The 23,457-nt window shown below is 32.0% G+C and overlaps 5 protein-coding genes across 6 annotated transcripts; 2 read left to right on the top strand and 3 right to left on the bottom strand.

Annotated features, from left to right (window-relative positions):
• Positions 1 to 3,215: 3,215 nt before the first annotated feature.
• Positions 3,216 to 10,372, top strand: LOC110998063. 2 transcript variants are annotated; one of them, XM_022266494.2, is made up of 10 exons: positions 3,216 to 3,641; positions 4,221 to 4,393; positions 4,589 to 4,651; positions 4,932 to 5,072; positions 5,562 to 5,825; positions 6,221 to 6,365; positions 7,277 to 7,418; positions 7,789 to 7,978; positions 8,691 to 8,826; positions 9,996 to 10,372. In XM_022266494.2, exons 1-10 carry the CDS (start codon positions 3,405 to 3,407, stop codon positions 10,353 to 10,355), a joined length of 1,851 nt encoding a protein of 616 aa, XP_022122186.2. In that variant the 5' UTR covers positions 3,216 to 3,404; the 3' UTR covers positions 10,356 to 10,372. The 2 variants fall into 2 exon arrangements, with proteins under 2 accessions (XP_022122186.2, XP_045487682.1); XM_045631726.1 differs by lacking the exon at positions 3,216 to 3,641 and adding an exon at positions 4,039 to 4,101.
• Positions 10,366 to 12,460, bottom strand: LOC110998097 (mpv17-like protein 2). The gene is made up of 2 exons (XM_022266556.2): positions 12,358 to 12,460; positions 10,366 to 11,217 (listed from the first exon to the last, which is right to left on the bottom strand). The coding sequence occupies exon 2, from the start codon at positions 11,205 to 11,207 to the stop codon at positions 10,578 to 10,580; it is 630 nt and encodes a 209-aa protein (XP_022122248.2). The 5' UTR covers positions 11,208 to 11,217; positions 12,358 to 12,460; the 3' UTR covers positions 10,366 to 10,577.
• LOC110998098 (mpv17-like protein 2) lies at positions 11,249 to 12,169 on the bottom strand. The gene has a single exon (XM_045631727.1). The coding sequence runs from the start codon at positions 11,936 to 11,938 to the stop codon at positions 11,327 to 11,329; it is 612 nt and encodes a 203-aa protein (XP_045487683.1). The 5' UTR covers positions 11,939 to 12,169; the 3' UTR covers positions 11,249 to 11,326.
• A 1,719-nt stretch (positions 12,461 to 14,179) lies between the features above and the next one.
• On the top strand, positions 14,180 to 19,540 carry LOC110998094 (nuclear receptor coactivator 5). The gene is made up of 8 exons (XM_022266551.2): positions 14,180 to 14,393; positions 14,481 to 14,754; positions 15,464 to 15,597; positions 16,239 to 16,385; positions 16,680 to 16,788; positions 17,201 to 17,400; positions 18,272 to 18,444; positions 18,679 to 19,540. Exons 1-8 carry the CDS (start codon positions 14,387 to 14,389, stop codon positions 18,904 to 18,906), a joined length of 1,272 nt encoding a protein of 423 aa, XP_022122243.2. The 5' UTR covers positions 14,180 to 14,386; the 3' UTR covers positions 18,907 to 19,540.
• A 473-nt stretch (positions 19,541 to 20,013) lies between these two features.
• On the bottom strand, positions 20,014 to 23,148 carry LOC110998071 (cell division cycle protein 27 homolog). Its single transcript, XM_022266508.2, has 4 exons — positions 22,972 to 23,148; positions 22,816 to 22,891; positions 22,507 to 22,654; positions 20,014 to 22,424 (listed from the first exon to the last, which is right to left on the bottom strand). Exons 1-4 carry the CDS (start codon positions 22,993 to 22,995, stop codon positions 20,555 to 20,557), a joined length of 2,118 nt encoding a protein of 705 aa, XP_022122200.1. The 5' UTR covers positions 22,996 to 23,148; the 3' UTR covers positions 20,014 to 20,554.
• Between the last annotated feature and the right edge of the window lie 309 nt (positions 23,149 to 23,457).

Genomic DNA, 23,457 nt, shown 5'->3' with positions numbered 1-23,457 from the left:
AATTTCCACAAGCTTTCTTCAAGATCTTTAAAGAACACAAACAAAAAAATAACTAGATATTGTTGGGAAAGTGTTTAGATTGTATGAGCATAGGATGTGGACTGAAAATGTTTGAACTGAACTGAACACTGAACATTGCTAATGAACTTTTTTGAATTTCAATTTTAGAACTAATCTAGTATTTCGCATTCGTCGATGATTTATTATGACTTTCGTAGTGGGCTTGCTCACCAACAAAGCTATGATAGGCTGTGATTAGCATTTTTTAATGAAGCCCCATCTCGCGCCACAATTAGTTTAACGAGTTTAACCGTGGACTTAGCAATATGAATGATTATCTGCGGGACGTCCTTCAACACCGACTACTGCAGATAACATTAGTGCTGTGCATAATGAATGATTGAGGAAGATAAGAGATTGTGACCTATCAACAGATACGGGCAAGCTTAGGCAGTGATGAGTCAAGTTGATATTGCAGACTGGTATGTCAATCGCTGTTTGCCTGTTGTCTTAGAAAAAAATCGACAACACAGCCCTCGAAGCAGGATACTCCTTCACTACGACAATTTTTCATGTTTTTAAACATTTTCAGTGATACAATAAATGTGATTAAAGTCACAATAATCTAATTTGTGACTTTGATACTGTTTTTTATCACGAGATTGTTCTCAAAGCATGAACTGTAACCCGCTAGAAAAAATGTTTGACTAGCACTTGGATTTAGTTTTAACATGAAGAACTTAAAGACTGCTGATATTTTAATTCCCATACACTTGTAAGCTTGGGATTGAATAGCTATATAAATTCATAAAAATATATAGTTCGTAAGATTATATAAACGTTGCGGTTGAAAAACTACTGTATTGTTAAAGATAACTCCTATTTTCTCAGCTCAAATGTCACTTCCTGTCATAACTAGAGACTCATCTTACCTTCGTAGACTAACATATTTTCCTGCTCCTGCTTCACTTATTGATTTTGATTTTGATTTTTTTTCTACCTGTAGAAAGAAAATTACCAGTATGGTCTAGTACGAATAATTAAAAATTATTATTTCTAATAATAGCTTAAATAATATTCCGTTGCAATAAAGTTGTATTATTGCTCATTAAAATCAGCAACATAAAATAATAAGGGAACATATACATATTAACTAGATAGGTACATATATTACAAGACAAACAAAAGTACAGCGACCGACTGCAGTTGTTTTATGAATGTAACACGAAATGCAGTTGAGAACTTCTCGCAATTATTTTAGAAGATTTTTCTCGGTGTTTGTTAAAGCTGCATTGTACTGCAAAATTAATAAGAATATTACAGAGAACGAGCGCTGTAAAGTAAATATTAAACATTGTTTAGAGATATTATTGGCGGATATTTTAAAATATAGAATTGTTTGATGATTTGCTTTTATTAAATAGAGTACTGAGAGTTTTTTACGCCGGCTTTTTCTCTCGGCCTACACCTTCTGTCTTCTTTGCCGATGAGTAGGGATGCCAACAGGTTCGAATTTAATGGCGTGAAATAAGTGATACCATGATGATCTTATGTTCCAAAATAAACGTATTTTATTTTTGTATACACTGTGTACGAATTAAACTTTTATGAATATTTCTGCATCTGTTTCATTGATACTTTTTCTTTAGCCATGTAAACCATTTGGGCTAACGATACAGTCGACCTGTGTATAAATAGGCAATTTTACACTTGATCTCAGTGTTGAGACCACAATTTCTAACCACTAACTACTTACTCAAATATACTAAACTCATTTAACATACGCATGCAAGTCAAAATACACTTACTTATAATTGTCATAATTTACTACTATATAAATCTAGTTTATATTATTTTGTTTACTTAAATTTATATAAATCTTTACATATGAGCATGACAGAGTAATGGGTCATTTTAACCCAATCAATTTAATAGCTAAAATATTAAACTGAGTTTAGGAATTGGGTCACAACACCGATACAGCTAGCGTGATGCCCTACACTCTAAACAAATCCAATTACGATACTAGTCTTCTCGTGTTTTACCCAAGAAATTAGAACTCCCATTACAGTTAGTAGGTCACTTGTACTGTACATTTTCATTATAATATTTATATTCTAACAACTTCCCAAAACGTACCTAACACGGTTTCGATTCCTGGCAAACTATTTTTTCAGAATTGTTTAGAAGAATTTACTTAAGATTAATAAAACAGACACAGAAATTTGCCTTCCCCTACACGCCCTAAAGGAAACGGGATAGATGAAGATTTTTTTATTGTTTTCCTTCCATTAGTACGCGTTCTTTCCACTAAGCGATCTTACAGATAGATATTTATATTCAATATTGAAAATGGAGTTGTAATTGGAATCGCTTGTAAAAGTGAGAAATAACTAAATGCCACTGTTTAATATTTATTGTATTAAATACTACATATTTCTTTATTAAATTGAGAGTGTCTATAGGCGGCGGTATCACTTAACATCAGATGAGCCTCCTGCCCGTTTGCCGTTTGTTCTATAAAAAAACACATATGTTATGGAATACCTCATACTATATCAAACTTTATAATTGGCTTTAAATGCTTGATTTATTTTATATTAAATCAAGAATTTTTATGACTTAATTGTGGTTCCACTAGTCTAATCACTGACGACTAGATATCGGTAATATGCACGTTACAATACATATAAACTGTCAAAATTATACTAAAAAACACTATATACCTAATTCGCTACAAATTAAATTATTATTAAAAAAAAATCTTAACAATATTAACCAGTGGCGGATTATCAAATTTTCAAGGTATATATAGGCTGTGAAGATATTTCCGCCCTTGCCTTTACCATTGTCATATCCTATAATATTTTTATACAACAATTTTTCTAAAAATTCACATAAAATAATTTTTGTGATTGGGTTTGTTACAGACTTCTATCTGTAAAATATTAGAAAACCGTCATGCAGAAATATTTTAGATTTCTGTAATAGCAAAAAAAATCCTAAATTTTCCTCCCCAAAAATCTGCCGCCCTATCCAGCCTACTCAGCCTGCTGGTAAATCCGCCACTGATCTTCACATAAGCGCGTATGAGCCATAGTTGTTCATTCTGTTGTTTACGGTCGAAATGAAGTCCGAGTAGTAATGGAATATTCTCCTGACAAGTGTGGTGCGCAAAGGCATAAAGTGTAAATCAGGTATTTAATGGAGTGCTTTACCTACCCTTGATCTAGCTGTTAGTAGTGACAGACATAACAAGGTTAGGTCACAGGTGTTCAGACATCTTCCTCATACCTAATTAACAAGAACTTCGCTAAAGTAATACTTGAACGATAATAACATAATAATTAAATTAACTCGACATATTTATATTCAAGACATTGAGTATTCGTTTACTATTCGAAATGCCTGGTGTAATATTTGTTGTGTGCATTCCGTCTAGTAATTTTGAGTATCTACTTAAGTATGGTAAGCCAAGGAACCTAATTTGTGTTGATGACCCAAAATGCAAGTTAGAAGTTGAATTACGGAATAAGAAGGCTAAAAGTATACCAATACATTTGACTCAACGGGTTTACGATGGATATAATCATAGATTAGAGAAGATAAGCGAAAATGATGAGCTAATATCTATGGAAAATGTACGTAATATTTTTAATTTAAAAAACTTAATAAAATAAACATAAACTCTCCACAGAGTGGTAGTAAAATTAGTCCTATCCAGTGTATATATAGTCTGCCCAAAATATTTGTGTATAAAATTATGTATGTATTATATATAACACAATATGTTATGGATTATCTAATACTATATTAAAATTTATAATTGGCTTTAAATGCTTGATTTATTTTATATTAAATCAATAATTTTTGTGACTTAATTGTGTTCCACTAGTCTAATCACTGACGACTAGATATCGGTAATATGCACATTACAATATGTACATATCAACTGTCAAAATAATACTAAGAAACACTTATACCTAATTCGCTACAAATTTTTATCACTTTTAAATTAGATAGATATAATATATCCAATAGAATTTTATTTGACTGAAGTTTGAAGTGCTTTACAACATACGTGAGCTTATGTAAAATTGAGTAGGTATATATAAAACTCATGTTTATATTCCTTAAGGAATCTGAAACCTTAATATAAGTCTGATTACTTAACATTATATTTATAAAGGAATGCTTAGAATGCATTTTGCTTTTATCAGATTTTGCAAGAACTATTAAAGAAGCTGGAAGTGGAGCATGTAGTGTGGATTAGCGACAAAACGGGCAATTATTTCGAAGTAATGTTTCCACTTTCTACTGGAGACAAATGTGAGACTATGCTTCACTGCCTCACACAGCTCGGTATTGGAGTTTGCTGCAAATCTATTGTTAGGTAACATTTTTATGTTGTATTGTCTAAAAATATCCAAAACAATAACTCGCTGCTGTTGTGTGCATTAATTAGTTACATCCCGAGCGAACCAAGAACTTGAATAATAGATCTAGATATTTTGTCTGCGAAGTCGACGCATTATTCATTATTGAACTTCAGAGAATTCACATTTATTTTTTTGGTAAAAAATTACAGCGTCCTACCCTGCAATGTTGTACATTCGTCCTTCGAATGTAAACTCGACGAAGAGGCGATAATGTAAGTACGTTACTCTTTCTATACGTAAAATGATTTCATGGCCTAACTTTGTAAAATAAGCAGAATTCCTCCAAACAATTATAAGTTCTTTAGCTTTTTACTCTCTTTTTTTACCACTAAAATAAACTTTCTGAACGTTATATAGAAGTTCAAATAATCATAAAGATTAGATCCAGGCGTATGCTAATGATTTTATTTTTCATAGCTTAAAGCTAATCATAGCTGACTTTATAATTAAATATTAGTCTTTGTGTGAATTGTAAAGATGATGTGTTCGTAGTAATAAAAATGAAGATGCGAGACGTTGGCGACAATTTGTCGAGTCGATTCGATCAAAGTTAACAGTGAAGCAAGTTGTTGACGGCGTACGAGGGGGCGGGGAATTGTCTTTTGATTATCTTACCTTAATCATCACGGCTGAGTAAGTAAAAATAACTTCTATTATAATTTAACCAATATCACAAATTACATAAATATAATTTTTAAGTTAATGTGACCGCGATGGTGGATTGGTTTATTAACTTATCATCATCATAATAATCAGTTTATTCGTCTCTGTAGCTCAGTTGCTAACGTATACTGAATAAATACTTAATTACGGTTCAGGACACAGATTAATAAATAAATTAATTCTAATTCTAATATTTTCTTTATTATTACGAACAACACGTTCTATTCATCAAGACATTCAGCCAGTTGATTAAATAACTAGGCAAATGACTTGGATCGATAAGTGTCACTAGTTGCATATACATATTCTAGAAGCACTTTGTCGTACAAATGACCTTAGCATTACCCAGCCAGTTGATTAAATACTGTAACAACCACTACGTCTGTATACCTTTCAGGTTGTTAATTGAACGGCTGATTAAGCTAGTTGGCTGCGACATATATTCTTTTATTCCAACAGTTCCCTGGCTGCGCTTGGTCTGGTCGAAAACAACGCATCAAATATAGTAGCGGCCATGTTAGTGTCACCACTAATGGGCCCCGTGATGTCCATAACATTTGGCACAATAATAGCTGATAGAAGCCTTGTGAGAAGTGGTTTTGAGAGTCTTATTATGGGGATGTTGGTTTCTCTACTATTTGGCTTCATATTTGGACTTATTCTGGGAACTACTGCAATGCCTTGGGGATATGGTGATTGGCCGACGGAAGAGATGAAAGCAAGGTAAGAGATTTCATAACGAGAGAAAGCATTTCGACTTAGGGTCCTTCAAGAAAAGAGCGTACCAATTCTTAAAAGGCCGGCAACGCACACGCGAGCCCTCTGGCATTGAGAGTGTCCATGGGCGGCGGTATCACTCAACATCAGGTGAGCCTCCTGCCCGCTTGCCCCCTGTTCTATAAAAATAAAAACATTTTTTGCATATTAGTACTCCTCACTCAAAGGCCAGCAACGCACCCACTAAAAATGGATGTCTGCGGCTGCGATGAATGCCCTTTTCGGGCGTCCTGCAGGCTCGTTTGCACATATTATATATAAAAAATGTAGCAACGCAAATATTAAAAACAATAGAAGTTGTGTCTACAAGAAATAATTTCCGAATATTTATAATACTTCAGGGGTAATGTGCGATCCTTATGGATGGGAGTACTGTGGGCATTGACCTCTGGCACAGGAGTGGCTTTGGCACTCCTTCAAGGAAGCGCGGGTCCGCTCATCGGTATTGCAATATCTGCTTCGCTTCTACCACCAGTTGTTAATTGTGTATGTATTTATAATTATATTTTTTTTTAAATACAACCAAAATTTCGTGAGTCCCAATATTGTCTACATTTCTACAGCTGTAACACATTACACTGATCTTCTTTAAATAGACAATTTTATTTAATTAATAAAAGTATCAATTATTTTCAACAATTATAAACGATGAGGATTTGATCTATAACATGGATGGTTTTAAGTGTATTAAGATTTTATGATAAAATCAATCATTTAGAAATCGGTTCCTATATACAATTTCTACATCTTGCTTACTAAATAATGATTGTGCATCGCTCACGAAAGCCGTAATATTTCATTAGTATAATTACTTGAGATGTCAAGATGTTAGTTACCATACTCCTCCGAAACGGCTTGCCCGATTTTTATCAAATTTTATATACATATTCAGTAGATCTGAGAATCGGCTACTATCTATTTTATACCCCTAAGCGATATGAGGCATCCACTTCTTATTTTTTTATTTTTGATGAAATGTTTTGTTTTTATTTTCGTATGATACAACATATAAAAAGACATACAACCCTTAATTTATTCACCCTCTACAATTAACCCCTATTTTTTATGTGATAGTTAAGGACTTTAAAGTTTGTCACTAGGGTAGAGTAGCAAAATGTTCGATGTTGGTGTGTAGTCATAATAATATCATATCCTACTAATAGCCAGACTAGGCATTATAGAGAAACTTTCATTTCAGAAGTTCGCGTGGGTAGCTAGTAATATTATATAACAATAACTTATATTTTATGAATATGTATACGTCCCGTTTGTGTATGCAAAATAATTCGTAAAACTAGTACTAAAAAATAAAGGAAGTTAAGATAGTCAAACATACATATTTTTGCATGATTATTTTTTTTCAATTACTGATCCTGAGTAAAAAGTAAATGTTTTAGGGATTATTCTGGGCCCTAGCGTGCATTTGGCTTTTATACCCTGATGTCAAAATACCACATTTAAAAGGGGAATCGTATACGGGAAATTCCACTTACGAACCACTGTACCACAGTTATTTGCCGATTGAGTTTGCTGTTAATGGTAAGGACATTTTATTTAGTACTTTAATAATTAATTTACTACTTAAATACTATAATATTCTAAAAATAAGCAAATTTTTGGGCCTCAGTTATCTGTCAATGCTCCCACATATTTGTTCAACTCATTTACCCTGGATGACCTAGATTTAGCTTTTGGGGCGCCAAAGGTTTGTAAAGATATTTGTAATGGTAAATAGGTTGTAAAGATATTTGTAATGGTAATAACTTTCTCACTTATTCATTAATAAAAATCTCATGTACACTCCATAGCAAATGAAATAAAATTCAAAACTCTACATTCACAATAATTTTGTACATAGAAATTAGATTTTAAAATTGTACTTATATGTTCCGGAAAAATATTTTTTCAGGAATTGTAAGTTGCTGTCTGACCATAGTAAATGTTATTTGCATATTTATAACTGCTATTATATTTTTGAAAATAAAAGAGGTCGCCGCCCCTTACACGTCGACACCAGATTTACGACGTTTTTGGGAACAAGACATCAAAATAGCACGTGAAGCTAACAGAAATTACGGTTCTGACGATGATATGGCCGAGTGAGTAATTATTGTTTCACACATAATTAAATAAAGTTGTATATTGCAGTAATACTTGAAATCCTTTCGCCGCCGACTATAACTCGCAACCGCCGCAGTATAGTGATACTCCCGCAAGTCGTTAAAAAAGCAATTAGGATCTAGACTTGCCCTAAAAGTGATGACAATGAAACGGGAAGCAGAATTCGTGGAAATTGCTATAATATTTTTTTTACTTTTCATATATATAAATCTCCTGTCACGATGTTTGTCCGCGATGGACACCTAAACTACTTAACCGATTTTAAATAAAATTGGCACACAGTGAGCAGTCTGGTCCAACTTAAGAGATAGGATAGCTTAGATCTTTAATTATAGTCGCAATTTTATTTTATTGCAAATTATTTGTCTATAATTAATTGACAGTCACAATTATTTTTTAACTCCAAAAGATTCTAACAAATGTCGATACTTTTCGACTGGATTGAGTAAGTAATTAATAGATGGCACTGCTTTGGTAAACCGACAAACGTGTCAAAAAAGCTACAATTCAATATCATGATTACCACGTGTTATTGAGGCTAAAGTATAAATTAAATTTATTTTGTGAAACGAAGGAGAAACGATGTTCGCGGAGACAGCTAGATTATACGATTCATATGTAGGGGCTTAAAATACGGCTCGACTCGGGTCTATTAACGCCAATTTCGCATTTGGTTTTCATTCATTTCAGATTAGTCTTAGAGGACCTTAATCAAGATGACGAGGCAATGAGGGATAAGTTAGAAGCTGCAGTACAAGAGGCGCTTGATGATGAAACCTACCGTAAAGTGAAACGTATGAGCTATCAAAGTCACAATGCAGACGAGGTATTAAGATTTATTTAGAAGTCGCTTGTTCTATTTTTGAAGTGAAACTTCTTTAGAATCGTTGTGATTTCAAACCGGATGCAACGAAAAAGCGACAGTAAAAAGAGACAGAAACATTAATTCATATGATTTAACGTGGGAGAAAATGAGATAGATAAACTTCTTTCGAATCGTCGTGATTTCAAACCGGATGCAGCGGTAAAGAGAGACAGAAACATCAATTCATCATATGATTTAACGTGGGAGAAAATGAGATAGCAGGCATTATACAGCCTCTCTTTACTGCCGCTTTTTCATTTGATCGAATTTCAAACTTTCGATGTTTTAGTTTTTCCCAAATTAAAAATTTATATTAAACTTATAAATTAAAATTTATCATTAAAATATACTGTTTTAAAAGAACACACACATTTAGATAATGGAAAATGATTAATTTATATATGATTAATAATAAAAAAAATGTTTTTGAAGGTTTCACTTCTACCATGTGTGAATTGCACATATGTTTTTTATTTAAGTGTCAATTTTTATTATGATTTGGTCACAAGGAGTAAACACGCTTGTAGACTTCTTTACAACTGTAGAATAATCATATAATGGTTGTTATGGATCAAAATTATCGTCTAGTTATCTCTATAAACTGGTTATTATCCTGGTAGATTAGTATCTACCAGGATAACCAGTTTCATTAAACGTTAACATTAAAAACTAGCGTACAAAATTAGTTTAACAATGTACACCGTTATTAAATTATCACACACGCGCGGTAAGAATGGGAATGGTTGGGAACTCGTATTCAACTCCACATTTTTTTTAATAGAACAGGGTGCAAACGGGCAGGAGGCTCACCTGATGTTAAGTGATACCGCCGCCCATGGACACTCTCAATGCCAGAGGGCTCGCGAGTGCGTTGCCGGCATTTTAAGAATTAGTACGCTCTTTTCTAGGACCCTAAGTTGAATTAGTTCGGAAATACTTCAGTCGGCAGCTGGTTCCACAAAGTGCTGGTGCGCGGCAAAAACTGCTTTGAAAAACGCTCAGTTGTGGAACGGCGGACGTCGAGGTGATACGGGTGGAATTTCGTATTCTGCCTCGCAGTCCGATGATGAAACTCAACTGGACTAAATATGAATGTTTGATCTGACAATATTAAAATCTATATTTTACAGGTTTTCCGAACAATTGGTCTTCAAGCGAGAACTCCTACATCGATAAGATCAAGTACAATTTCAAATGGAATGTCTCATAAAAATATTAACAAAGACACCAATATAAATGATATTGCGACACTTGATAAACTATTGACGTCTTTACTAGGCCTCCAGAAGAATAGGAGATCTTATAGATCACATTTTGGTACTCCAAGAACAAGTCGAATGCCTACGCTAGAAGAAGCCAGCTTAAATAGACGATCTGAATCATGGCCTGACAAAATCTATGAGGACTCTATCGTACGCAATGTTTTACACAATTTAAGAAGAAGCAAAGGAGATTCTAATATGGAGGAACCATTTTTGACACCAAATTAAAATTACTGCATAACAATTCATTACTGCATTTATTGATATGTAACAATTTTCGACATTTACAACTTGGTAACAATGTTTGTAAAAATAAATTATTTATGAGTACAATCACAGCTCGAGTTTATCTCTTACTAATTAATATTTACATTAAACAATTATGAACAATAATAATCTGATGGTACAGTAATTAAAAAACAATTTACTATCTATTGGAATTAACCTATATCAAACTGATTTACGTTCTGCATTTCTCAAATTGTTCTTATTGTGTTTCACTTGTGAGGTATAAACATCATATCCTAATGATATTGTATTGTCATATAAAACCCTAAATCTAGTGGGTAAAAAATAAAAATTAATGATTTGAGCAGGAGGCCATACCATCCATTCAGCTTTATACAAAGTAACAAATTTCTGTCTCACTTCCTCCTTAAAATTATCCACCGGATCGTCTTCTAATAATGCTAAACTACCAAAAAAAGTAACAATCATTACTGGAGAGAAAATTAATTGATCTAAAAGTAGTTTTTTAATAACCATATCAGTTGTTTTGCCGATAATAAACCTATCAAGCACTTTATACCAGTGATGACAAAGTACCCCCACTGCTGCGCCAGAAAAACCCATATGCATAGTCCGTTTAAAATCATACTTTTCCATATCTTTAGTGTACAATTCATATGTCTGTTCCAGTAGATCACCAACAGCTGATAAGCTTACAGATATTGTCACATTAGTATAAAGCAAGTATTTATTACTAAATGCCGTTTTTCCTAATTTTTTTAGATTAGTGATTGAGCTAGCGGACCGTGCATTTGTAGAAAGTTTTCTCCATGTGACAGCTATTGCTTGCATTATTTAATGCCTGAAAAAAAAATTAAAAAATATAGATACCTGAAAGCAAACACAAGTTTATTATAAAAAATTTATTAGCACAATATATCATTACAATCAAACATATTTTATCATTGAATTCATCTCTCTGTCTTTTCATTGCTATCATCCTTAGAATATTTCTTTGATTTATAATGTTTTATATGGGATGTATAGACATCATATCCCAATGAAATCGTGTTATCATACAAAACTCTATATCTAGTAGGTAAAAAGTAGAAATTTATTATCTGTGCTGGTGGCCACACATACCACTCTGCTTTATATAGAATCCAGAATTTTTCTCTGACTTCATCTGTGAAGCTTTCTAATGGATTGTCTTCAAAAATAGCAACAGTAGCAAAAAATGACATAATCACAATTGGGGAGCAAATAAACTGGTCTAAAAGCAGCTTCTTAATAACCATTTGAAATGTGCGACCTATTAGTACTTTATCTAGAAAAATGTACCAGTTATGACAAATTATACCAGTTGTCATACCAGACACAGCCATTTGAACTGTACGACCGTAATCATATTTCTCAATTTCCTTAACATACAATTCAAAATTTTGTTCTAAGAAATCACCAGTGGTAGAGAGGCATATAGAAATTATGACATTTGTGTAGAATAAATTCTTGGCCGTAAATGCTTTTTTCAGTGCTAATTTATACGCCTTCATTCCATTACACATAAGTCTTCGAAGAGGCATTGAAATATATATGTAATTTTAAAGATCTTAAAACAATTTTGTTAATATCAGAGAAATTATCAATAACCGCAATAAAGCACAAATCGCAGACTCACATTTTAACAATTTTTATCTTATTTCAACCTTGAAACTAAAATTATTTTTGATTAAATATTGCGCTACAAATTTATAATACAATTTTTGCCATACTAGTCATCAGGATTGTTGAAAAAATAGAACATTTGATTTATATAACAGTTATTTGTTATACGTGAATAAATATGTAATAATCCCACCTTATAATTTAATAAATTTGTTTGAAATATAATTATATATACAATATTTAAGAAATAATCAAATCAAATGATAAAATGGGACGAGTATTGACATTATATTTTTAGTAATTTCCTTAAAATAATAAGTTGTAATTTATAACTTACTTATTGCAAAATAGCCAAATGAGTTTAAGGATGGAACTTCCTAACCTTAAATATTAATTTGTAAACAGACATCTATCTACAGCCAAGAAATACCATACCAATACCACAGAGTATACTAAAATATACCACATGGCAATAATCTTATACAATACGTGTAATAAACCGAAGATATTATATCTCTGAAAATTACAAATACTTATTGGAAAATCGAGGTATTTCCATTAGGAGGTGATAAGTTGTTAGTTTAAGTTTTTAGGGAAAAATATTATTGAAAAAAGCCACCCCTATAGGAATAGTACCTCCCATTGGGAAGCTCGTCGAAATATAAATAAACATAATATGTAATCTTTTGCACTTTTAATTGACTACGCTTCAATTATTATATTCTAGTATTGCATTGCTGATCCTAAAAACCTATTTAATAATACGTAAAAAATACAATTTAAATGAAGTGAACGAAATTTAGTGAAATAAAGTGTTGCAACTCCAAAGTACTCAACATTTTCCAAAGTTATGTCTTAGGTCTGTTACAAATTCATAAAGTAAAAAAAATATCAATTATCAGTCAGAAGCAGTGTTGCCAACTTAGTGGTTATTCCACTAGATCTGGTGGTGTAGACATACGTTTTAGCGGGCGAATTTTGGTTTTAGTGGCTAGTGGATTTCTGTGGTGGTTTAGTTTGTTTCATTCAGTGGTATGCTACGACATTTAACCATTAGCACGATTGATATCTTAACAGGAAAAGACGAAAACGTTTAAGGATTATTTTGTCATTATGTAGGCAACTCTGTAAAATTACGTTGGTTATTTTTGGGAATTGCCCGAAACAAGTTCATATCGTATCAATTTCTTAAATTATTTTGATTATGGACTTTATTCTTATGATTAATGGGTCAAATTTGATTTGAATTAATGAGATTTCTATGTGTTCGCTTCGTATGCATGCACAAAAATAGAAATACACAACACAGATACTTATTAGTTTTGGTTATGCTAAGCATCAGAGCGATCTTGTTTTTTTACAAATGTTTAGTTTATTTTTAAAACAAAACGGGTTACGGGACTCCCAATTAAAGGACTGGCTGCAACTGGTAGAAAGTACAGCTGGTCCAATTGCATAGTGCGAATTATGTCACTCTGTATTAAGAAGTCATTACGGAGATTTAAAGAATGACGGGCTATCGAAAAAAAAACTTGCAAAATTCAAAGGTACGTACGTAACTAATATATATAATATAAATTACGATGTGTCAAAAATGTATATTAATATAATTGTATTATATAACAAATATGTTTTAGTGGTCTATATAGCCAACATCAACTTCAAAATTCCCAATTCTGTAGTCCAAAAAATAGGAACGAAAGAAGTGTACTTAAAATCAGAAGGTGCAGAGGAAACGTTCTATAAGTTGTTTTGTAATGAAAATTCAAAATAAACTAATTTTATAATTCAATTTACAATATTGTTCTTTTATTGTCAAAAAATATATTCTAGCTGTATGCTTTCCATCTAAAGTAAAGAGTGATAATATTATAGACTACTGTTTACTTCAGTAAAAATGTGTTTCCCGCGGTAAAAACAAAAAAAAAATGTGCTCGCGGGCTGCTTGTCTAACCTCCTCCTATCTGCGGACATAAAAATCGCATCTATCCCATATTTCCTTTGGGCGTGAAAGTAGGATAAATAAATAAACATATTTACATTTATAATATTAGTTAGTGTGGATGTTAGTGTTTTTCTGGTGGATTGCGACGGCAAAATTGGTGGTTGGTTTGTTAAAATTAAGTTGGCAACACTGGTCAGAAGTCAATAGTCAACACTCAACAGTATTGTTTGTATCCTGTGACCAGTGTTTTTACGAATTAACAAAATAAAAATATTCTTTTAAATCTTTACGTTCAATCATAACTTAACATTGTACTATTATATTCTTAATATGTTATAAAACGGTGACGTTTTCTTTGTTTAAACACTTCAATTTGGGAACGTTGTTATAGGGATATTTAAATATTGTAAATTTATCAACAATGGCAGGTTAGTTATTATTAACATAAATGTTTTTTATAATCCTACTATTAAATTTGATTTTTAATGGTCAACAAATTTTATCACTAATTACAGACATGCTGACTCTCGGTCGCTCTGCGATGAAAGACAGGTCTACCGCGCATCTTCGAATTTATGTTGGCGGTATTATGGAAGACGACTCGTCTATTGAAGAAGTGTACAATCACTTTATCCCATATGGACCTATTGATGGAATCATTATTAACAGGATGTTCGGCTTTGTACAGTTTCGAAATGAATCAAGTGCTCAAGATGCAATTTCTAAAGCTGATGGCTCTATATTCAAAGGACGGAAACTCAATGTCAAATCTGTTTTGAAAAACGATAAGTTAGTATTTAGTTTGAATATATACATAATGTATGAAAGATAGGGTAGGTTTTATGTAATTTCAAGTTACCAAAAGAAAATAGGAATAACTAGATCAGAATCTTAATTATTTTAGTGTCACTTTTCTTCATAGAAATGTCCAATTAGTAACTATATAACTTGAGGCATTTTGCAGCTGATTTTGACTTATATTGTCATCTGGAAAAACCCTTCAAGCATGCTTCATACTCATGACTGCATAGGTGCTTTGTGAAATCTATTCAATTATTATTATTGTTTGCATAAGTGAAAACAAGAATTAATAATAATTTAAAAGACTGATCTAGGTTTTATAGGCACTGCTTTTCTAGGTTTTATAATCTTGCATAAGGATTGAATTATTCTTTGCTGAAAAGGTTTCCTTAAAGTTCTTTTAGGTTTCATTTTATATTATTATATATTAATTAGGTGTTAAGTGTAAATTTTGTATATTGAATTAACATCAATCCTTGGAGATATTCTTTTAAAAATTTGCTACAATTCGATTTTCGACCTTCCATAGTTTTTTTATTTAGCTTAGTGAAGAAAGTTGGATGCTTTGAAAATCTGAGTAGTTTCATCATAAAGTTCCAAAGTAGGTGATGTGCAAAAACGGTTTGCAATATGAATAATGTGCTCAGAGGGCTAATAATAATAAATATTTTTTACCCCCTTTACCCTTTTTATATAGACTTCAGACAGAGGTGGTTGTGATACAGCCTGATGTATCTCCAGCTGTTGCTATGAATGATAATCTTCCAATGGTGGCAGAAGATAATCAAGATGATCCCTATGATAACCAAGGGAACTATGTTGGAGAAAAAGGTATATCAACTCTGTTTTTGACCCATTTTTTAATACTATCATTTAATCATCTGTATATTTTATTTATTTGAAATCATTCTTTTATGTCTGTCAAGTTGGCAGAATTTTTAAATTTTCAAAAAATATGCAAGAGAATATTAACTTTTATAGAAAAAATAAATTATGTTATCAAAATAAAAGTATTTTGAAAATTTCTGTTAATATTGTTAATTACTCTCAAACGTACCTGACATGACCAAAAAACCTAATCAACACTTCAGTCATATCATCATCATACATTCCATCTGAAGCTAAAATTCAGCCTAATTACACACCTTATTCAGTTCTTTAGAATATTGCATATCAATCGAACTGCGATTGACAGCTATTTCAATATATTTATTAATTCATTTTAATTTTTAAAAAAATTAAAAAAAAATTGTCACTAGCTTGAATATTCTTTTATTTTCCGTATTAAAATTTGTCTTCTAGAATCTACCTACATATATATATAAAAAACCCAGTGATGCCTTGTATAATTTATCTTTTTTATAATAATTTATCAGCAAGTAATATCCATTGGGCTGTTTTGATACCAATCAAGCCACTAGGCTAGCATTACTCATATATTTAATGAATTGTTGTCGGAATGGATTCATCAGAAGAAGATATGCCAGAAGAGATTTATAATAGGAGTTGGAATGACAACCGCGAGCCACCAGGCATGAGGGGCAGGGGACGTGGGGGGCCAAGGGGTCGTGGGAGAGGACGCGGTGCTCCGGCCTTCCGTGACAGATCTCCGGGAAGAGGTAATGTCAATTGTCGATTTCTTTGCTTACGTTAAGTATATATATATATATATATATATATATATATATCGTATTGACTTGTTATATTTCAAATAATAAGTAAAAGTAGATTTGCGGTCCTAATTTATTTATTAAAAAAAAGTCTGAATAAAGCCTTATATTATTATATTATGAGGGGGTTTATTGTATTAATAAAATTAAAATGAAACATTTACTATTTATTCAAAAGTTTCAATCGTTAAAAGCTAAGCAGGCTTCTTCATTAAATTTCTTCTTAAAAAAAAAATTTTTTAGGTGAATGGCAAGAAAGAGATCGCTTTGAACGGTATCCGGAATATCCGCGGAAACTGCCAGTACCAGAACGTAATGATTGCGAGATTATTGTCGTATCGAAAATGCTCACGTAAGTTGATATCGAACTATTTTTTTAGTGAAACTTGTTTAGCTGTGATTTAAAAGTCGTTGAAACGAAATAGAGACAGACACATAAATTCATATGATTTAACGTGGGAGAAAATGAGATAAGGAGCATTATACACTTGCTTAAAAGCCTAAATTGAAATATTCAAAATGAATTAGGATAAAGGATTAGGCAGACAAACGTTACATACTACGTCAGTATTTTGACATTTTTGTGACCATTTTTTAGTGTCGTTTTGTTGCCTAACGTTTGAAAATCTATGCTTTTATTATTTAGAGTTTTCAATAAGTCTTGAAAGTCACCTTTTAAACAGATTGCTCTCAATAAAATTTTGTTCTTCATACTGTGCCTATTTTGCATACGTGCCGAGAACTACACTTGCACACTCTTACAGTGAATATGCCGAATATATCGAGGGAAGATTAAAGAGGCTTGGAATAGTAGTGGACCTTTTGTTTCCGATGGAAGATGTGCCAATTGGCAAAGTATTAGGAAATATTGCCTCCCGGGGCTGCCTCTACGCAATACTTGTGATGCCAGAGAATCAAGAACATAGGTCAATGACACTTACTATTTTACATGGATTGCCTCAAGGTATGAATAATATGATAATTATACCATAAACTTTTATTTACGCCCACATTGAAACAAAAAAGACGTTCAACAATTTTCTGTTGCTGTCTGCTTAATAACCTTAAATGTTATCAATTGTTTAGATGTTTCAATTTTTCTGTTAAACTCTACTACTTGCACGCAAAAGGATGATAAAATTAATTGAATTTTAATTTCTAACTCATATTTATTTATTGAATTCCATCAGTTCAATATTTTTGGCCACAACCTCTCACGATAGCCAATACCTGTAGTATGTAAACTTGTGATAGGGAAAATAAATAAACATTATTGACACTATATAAATAGGGAATTTTTGTAGTTTAATTTTATACAAAACTAGCTACCCCCGTGAACTTAGTTTCTTCTTAATGCCTAGTCTATTTTTTTAGTACATACCAACATGGAACATTTTGCTATACTAATTCAGAGGGTTTTCTGTGATTTTTTTCTCTTAATTTAAATTAAATATAAAATAAGTTCTTAACGAAGAAATAAAAAATAAGGGGTCGATTGTAGAGGGTAGATGAAAATTAAGAGTTGTATGTATTTTTGTTTGCTGTACTTATCATAAAAAAATATAATTTTTTGTTTGGTGTGGATATTCCTTATCACTGAGGGCTTTGAAAGATAGATAGTAGACGATTCTCAGACTTACTGAATATGCATAAAAGAATTTCATAAGAATCGGTCGAGCCGTTTCGGAGGAGTATGGAAGCGAACATTGTGACACGAGATTTGTTTATATATAGAGATTAATTAAGATTACAAAACTTATCAAAAAAATATTATCTTAAATTATCTTTTTGTGGATCTTAAATATTAAATATTATTGGATATTAAATATTTGTAGAGCACAGAAATATGCCCCTGGAAGACGCTTTACAATTAATATCAAGGAACTACCAGGAGGTACAACGAGGAGGTGCCTCGGGAAGAGAAGCTGTGTATGCCTTACTGGGACAAATGGCTGATGGAAGAAACTTAACCGTGCTGCAGTATGATAAAGTCCTTGAATATTTAAAGGTATACAATTTTATTGCCTACCTTCTTTTTAATTTTTTTTAGCTATGGCTTATTAAAAAAAATACCTAATCATGTAATAGTCTATTAAGATGTTGCCATATTTAAATATATATAAGAAAACGTTACTTAAAATTTCATATTACCGCGTAGTAATATTAAGTAATCATGTCTATTTGTAAATAATGTTTTTATCTTAACTGCTTGTTAAATTTTATAATAATCTTTGTTTTTTAGGAAAAGCGAGCACAGCAAGTAAAAATAGAGTTAGGTGAGCCACTAGCACCTGTTGCATCAACTAATAAGACACAAGTGGACTTGCAACAGAGAATTCTCAGCATCCTTAATGATAAGAAGGAAGCGCAGCCCCCTAAAGTCACACCTCCCAAACCAGACAAAACCCAACTACTCAATGACCCAACCGTAAGAAAGGCCCTAGATAGTATTTTGCACAAATTTGTTTAAAATGTGAATAATAAATATAATCTGATTTGTTATGGCCCAAAATAAAATTGATCACCATAGCATATCCAAATATTTAGTTAACAGATAATTTATAAACAATGGCAGTAGACAAACAGAGCTTACTTTAGTAGAGACAAAGGACCAAAGGTTCATTCTACGTTTATTATATATATTTGAGTTTAGTTAGCCATTTATTTGAATTATCAATTCGATTTTTGGGCCACAACAAATATAATATGATGGTGTGAATGAATTAATAAAATGTAAATAAACATTTGTTTTCTTTTAAACGGAACTTGGTTGTATTCAATCTTAGTCAAACAAACTAGATACGTTAGAAAAAATGTTTATCCTATATTTTGACAGTAATAACATGGCCGGGGCAATTATTTACTAATGCAGACAAGTCTATACTCTTTAGTTCGCGCGTGAGTGAAATGGCACTAGTGTACAAGCGAGACCACAACTGACGCAACGATTTGATATGTAATTGTATTTTGTGAATAATCAGTAAAAGGCTACTATAATTTTCTATTAAATCGTATTATTTGCCGTTTCTATTACAAATGCATTTGTATTACTTACATCCTTCGATAATAATTTTTAGGTAGGTACCAATATTGTTTATAATAATTATATACTAGCCAAAATTAAACGCGGTTTTTTTTAGAGGAAAACTGGCAAAAGGCTCACCTGATGTTAAGTGATACCGATGCCCATGGACACTTAATGCTAGAGGGCTCGCGAGTTCGTTGCTTTTTATCGCATCACCTTGGAATTACTGTTTACATTTTTAAAATGCATTATTCTGAAACACTTCTCAATTTAAAATGTATATTTAAATTAAGTTTAAGAAAGTATTATAAGTAATAAAAAGTATAAGATTCTTTATAATTGTTTAATTATACTTAAGAATAAAACACTCGTACTTTTAATATGATTTTATAGGTTTATATTGATGTCTAGACATTAATCACATTTTGCAATTGAATTGTGAGTTTAAACGATAGTGCTAATTATATTCATACATCCATTGACACAAATCTACTTAATATTTACAAATATCATATAGGTATTGAATCTAAAAGCAGAACAGTATTTTTTTTAAAATAACTTTGATTTGAATTGATTTCTAAAACCGCCTGCGGTTATTGTCAATTGGTTTACTTTCACAATTGCATAATTTTAACAAAATGAGTAGTCATAATGCTAAAAAGTTTTTTAATACATTTAAATTTAAAACACCACATTGAGATCAAAGCCATGTGTGTTATAAGCACAATCATTCCAGTAATTATTGTTTTATTTTCTATACAGTTAACTATGATAAACAAAGAAATATCCACATCTTAATCTATATAAACAAATATACTACTGCTATGCACAAACCAATCCCACTAAATTATAATTGTTTTTGGTGACTGGAGATTGATAAGTGACATCTCTATGTACAACATTCAGTCAAAATTGAATAGGTATATAATTTCAATATACTGATTAACATGAGCATTCTACACCAAACCAGTGTCAAGTTTAAAATTGAGGCAAATGTTAGTTTCAAAATCGGTTTCTTTTATATATGGTTTAGTGAAGGACCTAAAAAGATTACTTTTTGAACACTCAAGTTTCATGTTTATGATACAGTATCTTACGGTCTTTCTGAACTTTCTTCTGGTTTTGATGGGTCAAATGATTCTTTGACGTGTCCACTCATGCCCTTAGGGTCTAAATTTGTAGCCCAACAGAAGTGCATTAAAGCTAAATGTGAGTTGCCCAACTTATCATGAACTTTCCCAAGGAGGTAATATACTGAAGACTCTTTAGGCACCATGTCTTTTAAGTGATGTAGATCAGGTAGGGCATCTTGTGGTCTTCCAGCCCTTAATAACACAGAAGCTCTATGAAATCTACACAGTGGATTGTCTGTGTCTAAAGCAACAGCTCTTTCAAGGGTGGCAAGGGCTCTATCCATTTTACCTAACGCAGCTTGAGCTAGCCCTAACTGACAACGCAATACACCTGAATAAGGATGAATAGTTAATGCTCGACGAATTTGCATTTCAGATGATTTCCATCTCTCCTGCTTTGCATAAACTGTAGCAATGCCATAGCATGCAACATAGTTACGTGGGTCAATACTAACAGCCGTTCTAAAACTTGATAAGGCCTTGTCCGTTTCTTCTGCCACAGAGTACTCATGGCCTAAGAGGGCATGAGCATATGAAGCATCAGGATTTATTTGCACAGCTCTTTTGAAAAATTTAAGAGCAGTTTCCCTCTCTTTATGTAATGAGAAGCAATTCCCAGCAGCCAACCAAGAAATTGCATTATTTCTATCTAACTCGACTAGTTCCTGAGCTAATGCAGATAATTGAGCCTCTCTTTGTAAATGCCATAAGCAGGTACTGTATATATCCATTCCTTCGGTTCGACAAGGATATTGCTTTCTTATTTCAGAAAAAACTTTTACAGCAGGTTCATACTGAGCTAACTCATAATGAGCTCTGGCAATCATTGTTTGTACCCACGGTGACGTAATTTGCTTTGCTGATATGTTTTTAAATTGTTTTATAGCAATTTTACAATCCAAAAATGCCAATGATTTGTAAGCCTCACCAAGATCTTTTAACAAGTTAAGCAGTCCCACCACATTGGAATTCTTTGGTGTCATAGTTGGAGTAGTTGCTTCAACATTCTTAATTCGTTCATTGGTTTCTGTATTTGATTTCACATTCTTAACTGAACGCTGTTTATTTTTTCTAGATGGACTTTTTGGTGCAACAAATTTACGGCTAGGTGACTTATTATTTTCTTTTACAGAGTAACTGCTGTTATTTGTGCAAAAAAGTCTTGATGACCTCCGAGGCGCAGGTCCCAAAGTACATCTTGGACCACTGGGACTGAAGACAGCATCTTTCAACTGTCCAACATGAGCCCTCAATGAATTAACAATTTTTGGAATAGCTTTCTGTTCATTAGAATCTGTAAGTGTAGGTGTATACATTGCTGGAGATTCATCCATAGGAAGCATACCAAATGATGGTGAAAATGGTATAGGTGCAATTCCACTGAAAACACTGTGCATTCTTTTAACAGAAACCTGTGAATCTGGAGTTATACTAGTAGACATAGGCAAAGATGTTCGAGTCACCATATTATTAGGCGTAACAGTATTATTAATACTATTGTTGTTAGGAATGAATGGTGAAGAAATTGAAATATTTTCTGAATTATTGACTAGATTCACAAGTGTTGAAATACCAAATGAGAATTCGGAGCTTGAATGGAATACTTGGCTTGGTTCAACTTTTTCACCCATATTACATAGCTGAGAAAAGGATTTCCACATAAATGGGTTCAAAGATAGAGATTTTCGATAGGCCTCTACAGCCTTACTTTTCCTTTCTGTGATAGTGTAGATTTTTGCAAGTAGTTGTAATGCATATGGTGCTTGTTCTCCAAATTCCGAAACAACAACATCCATATTTGTCCCAAGTGCATTCTCAGCATCTTTATACCTAAAATGAAATCAAGACTGAATTAACAAAAGATATTTAAAAATTTATTTATTAATAAATTTAAATTAAGTAGAGTACTTACAATTTAAGATCTACAGAACATTTGGCTAAAAGGAACCGAGCTTGTGGAAGTGATAATGAAATATTTTGAAGCAAATGATGTGTTTCGTTTATTCTTCCAGCTCTATAGTAACAGGTACCAAGTAAAAATGCAGTCTCCTCTGAATTAACTAGAAATAAGTTAAACATTTCTTATTGAGTATTCTAAAAAACTTAGTATATTGCATTTTTAAGTCACGTTCATTATGAAGCGAGAATGAGGCAAATAAAATCTTAAATTTAAATCAATACTAAAAATATCTGATATTAAATATGGTTTAAGTTTACTTACATTCAGCATGTAACCTTTCTGCCAAGAATATAGCATTGTCGTATTCATAATTATTGAGGCAATCCCATACAATAACCTGTGAATAAAAATATTTTTTGAAACGTTTTGAGCAGCCAGAACACTAAAGTGAATAAAATATTAATTTATCTTTTTTACCTGCAATGGCTCTTGAACAATCATTTTGGTTTGGTATTTGATATTCCTATTATATAATTATAAATATTATAGAGAAAATACTTCACATTGCTCGCCACATTAGTCACACAATACACATTGAAAATTAAAATAAAAACGTATCATCTGCAACGACGGACATTTTTGAGTTTGTTGATTGTCTATGGCTAGGTGACATTTGCAATTCGATATTGCTAAATTTTATCTGAATATTGACACTTGACAATATTTATTTCTGTTAATAACTCTACAAACTATGGTTTTTACACTCTGTAAAAAAAGGTTCCTACACTATATCCAGTATTAATATTTTAAATGAACAAAACCATGAAATGTGATTTAAAATTGTACAACATAAAAATATTTAAACTAATTTTACGATATTTATTCAAATACAAAATGTAATTATCACTCTTAGCAGATATAAAAATATTTAGATTTATTCTGTGACTTAGGATCTTTGAGAAT

The sequence above is a fragment of the Pieris rapae genome, chromosome 16 (genome assembly GCF_905147795.1).
Source record: "Pieris rapae chromosome 16, ilPieRapa1.1, whole genome shotgun sequence".
In the NCBI taxonomy this organism is placed as follows: domain Eukaryota; kingdom Metazoa; phylum Arthropoda; class Insecta; order Lepidoptera; family Pieridae; genus Pieris; species Pieris rapae.
This window is presented reverse-complemented; position numbering and strand designations above follow the sequence as displayed.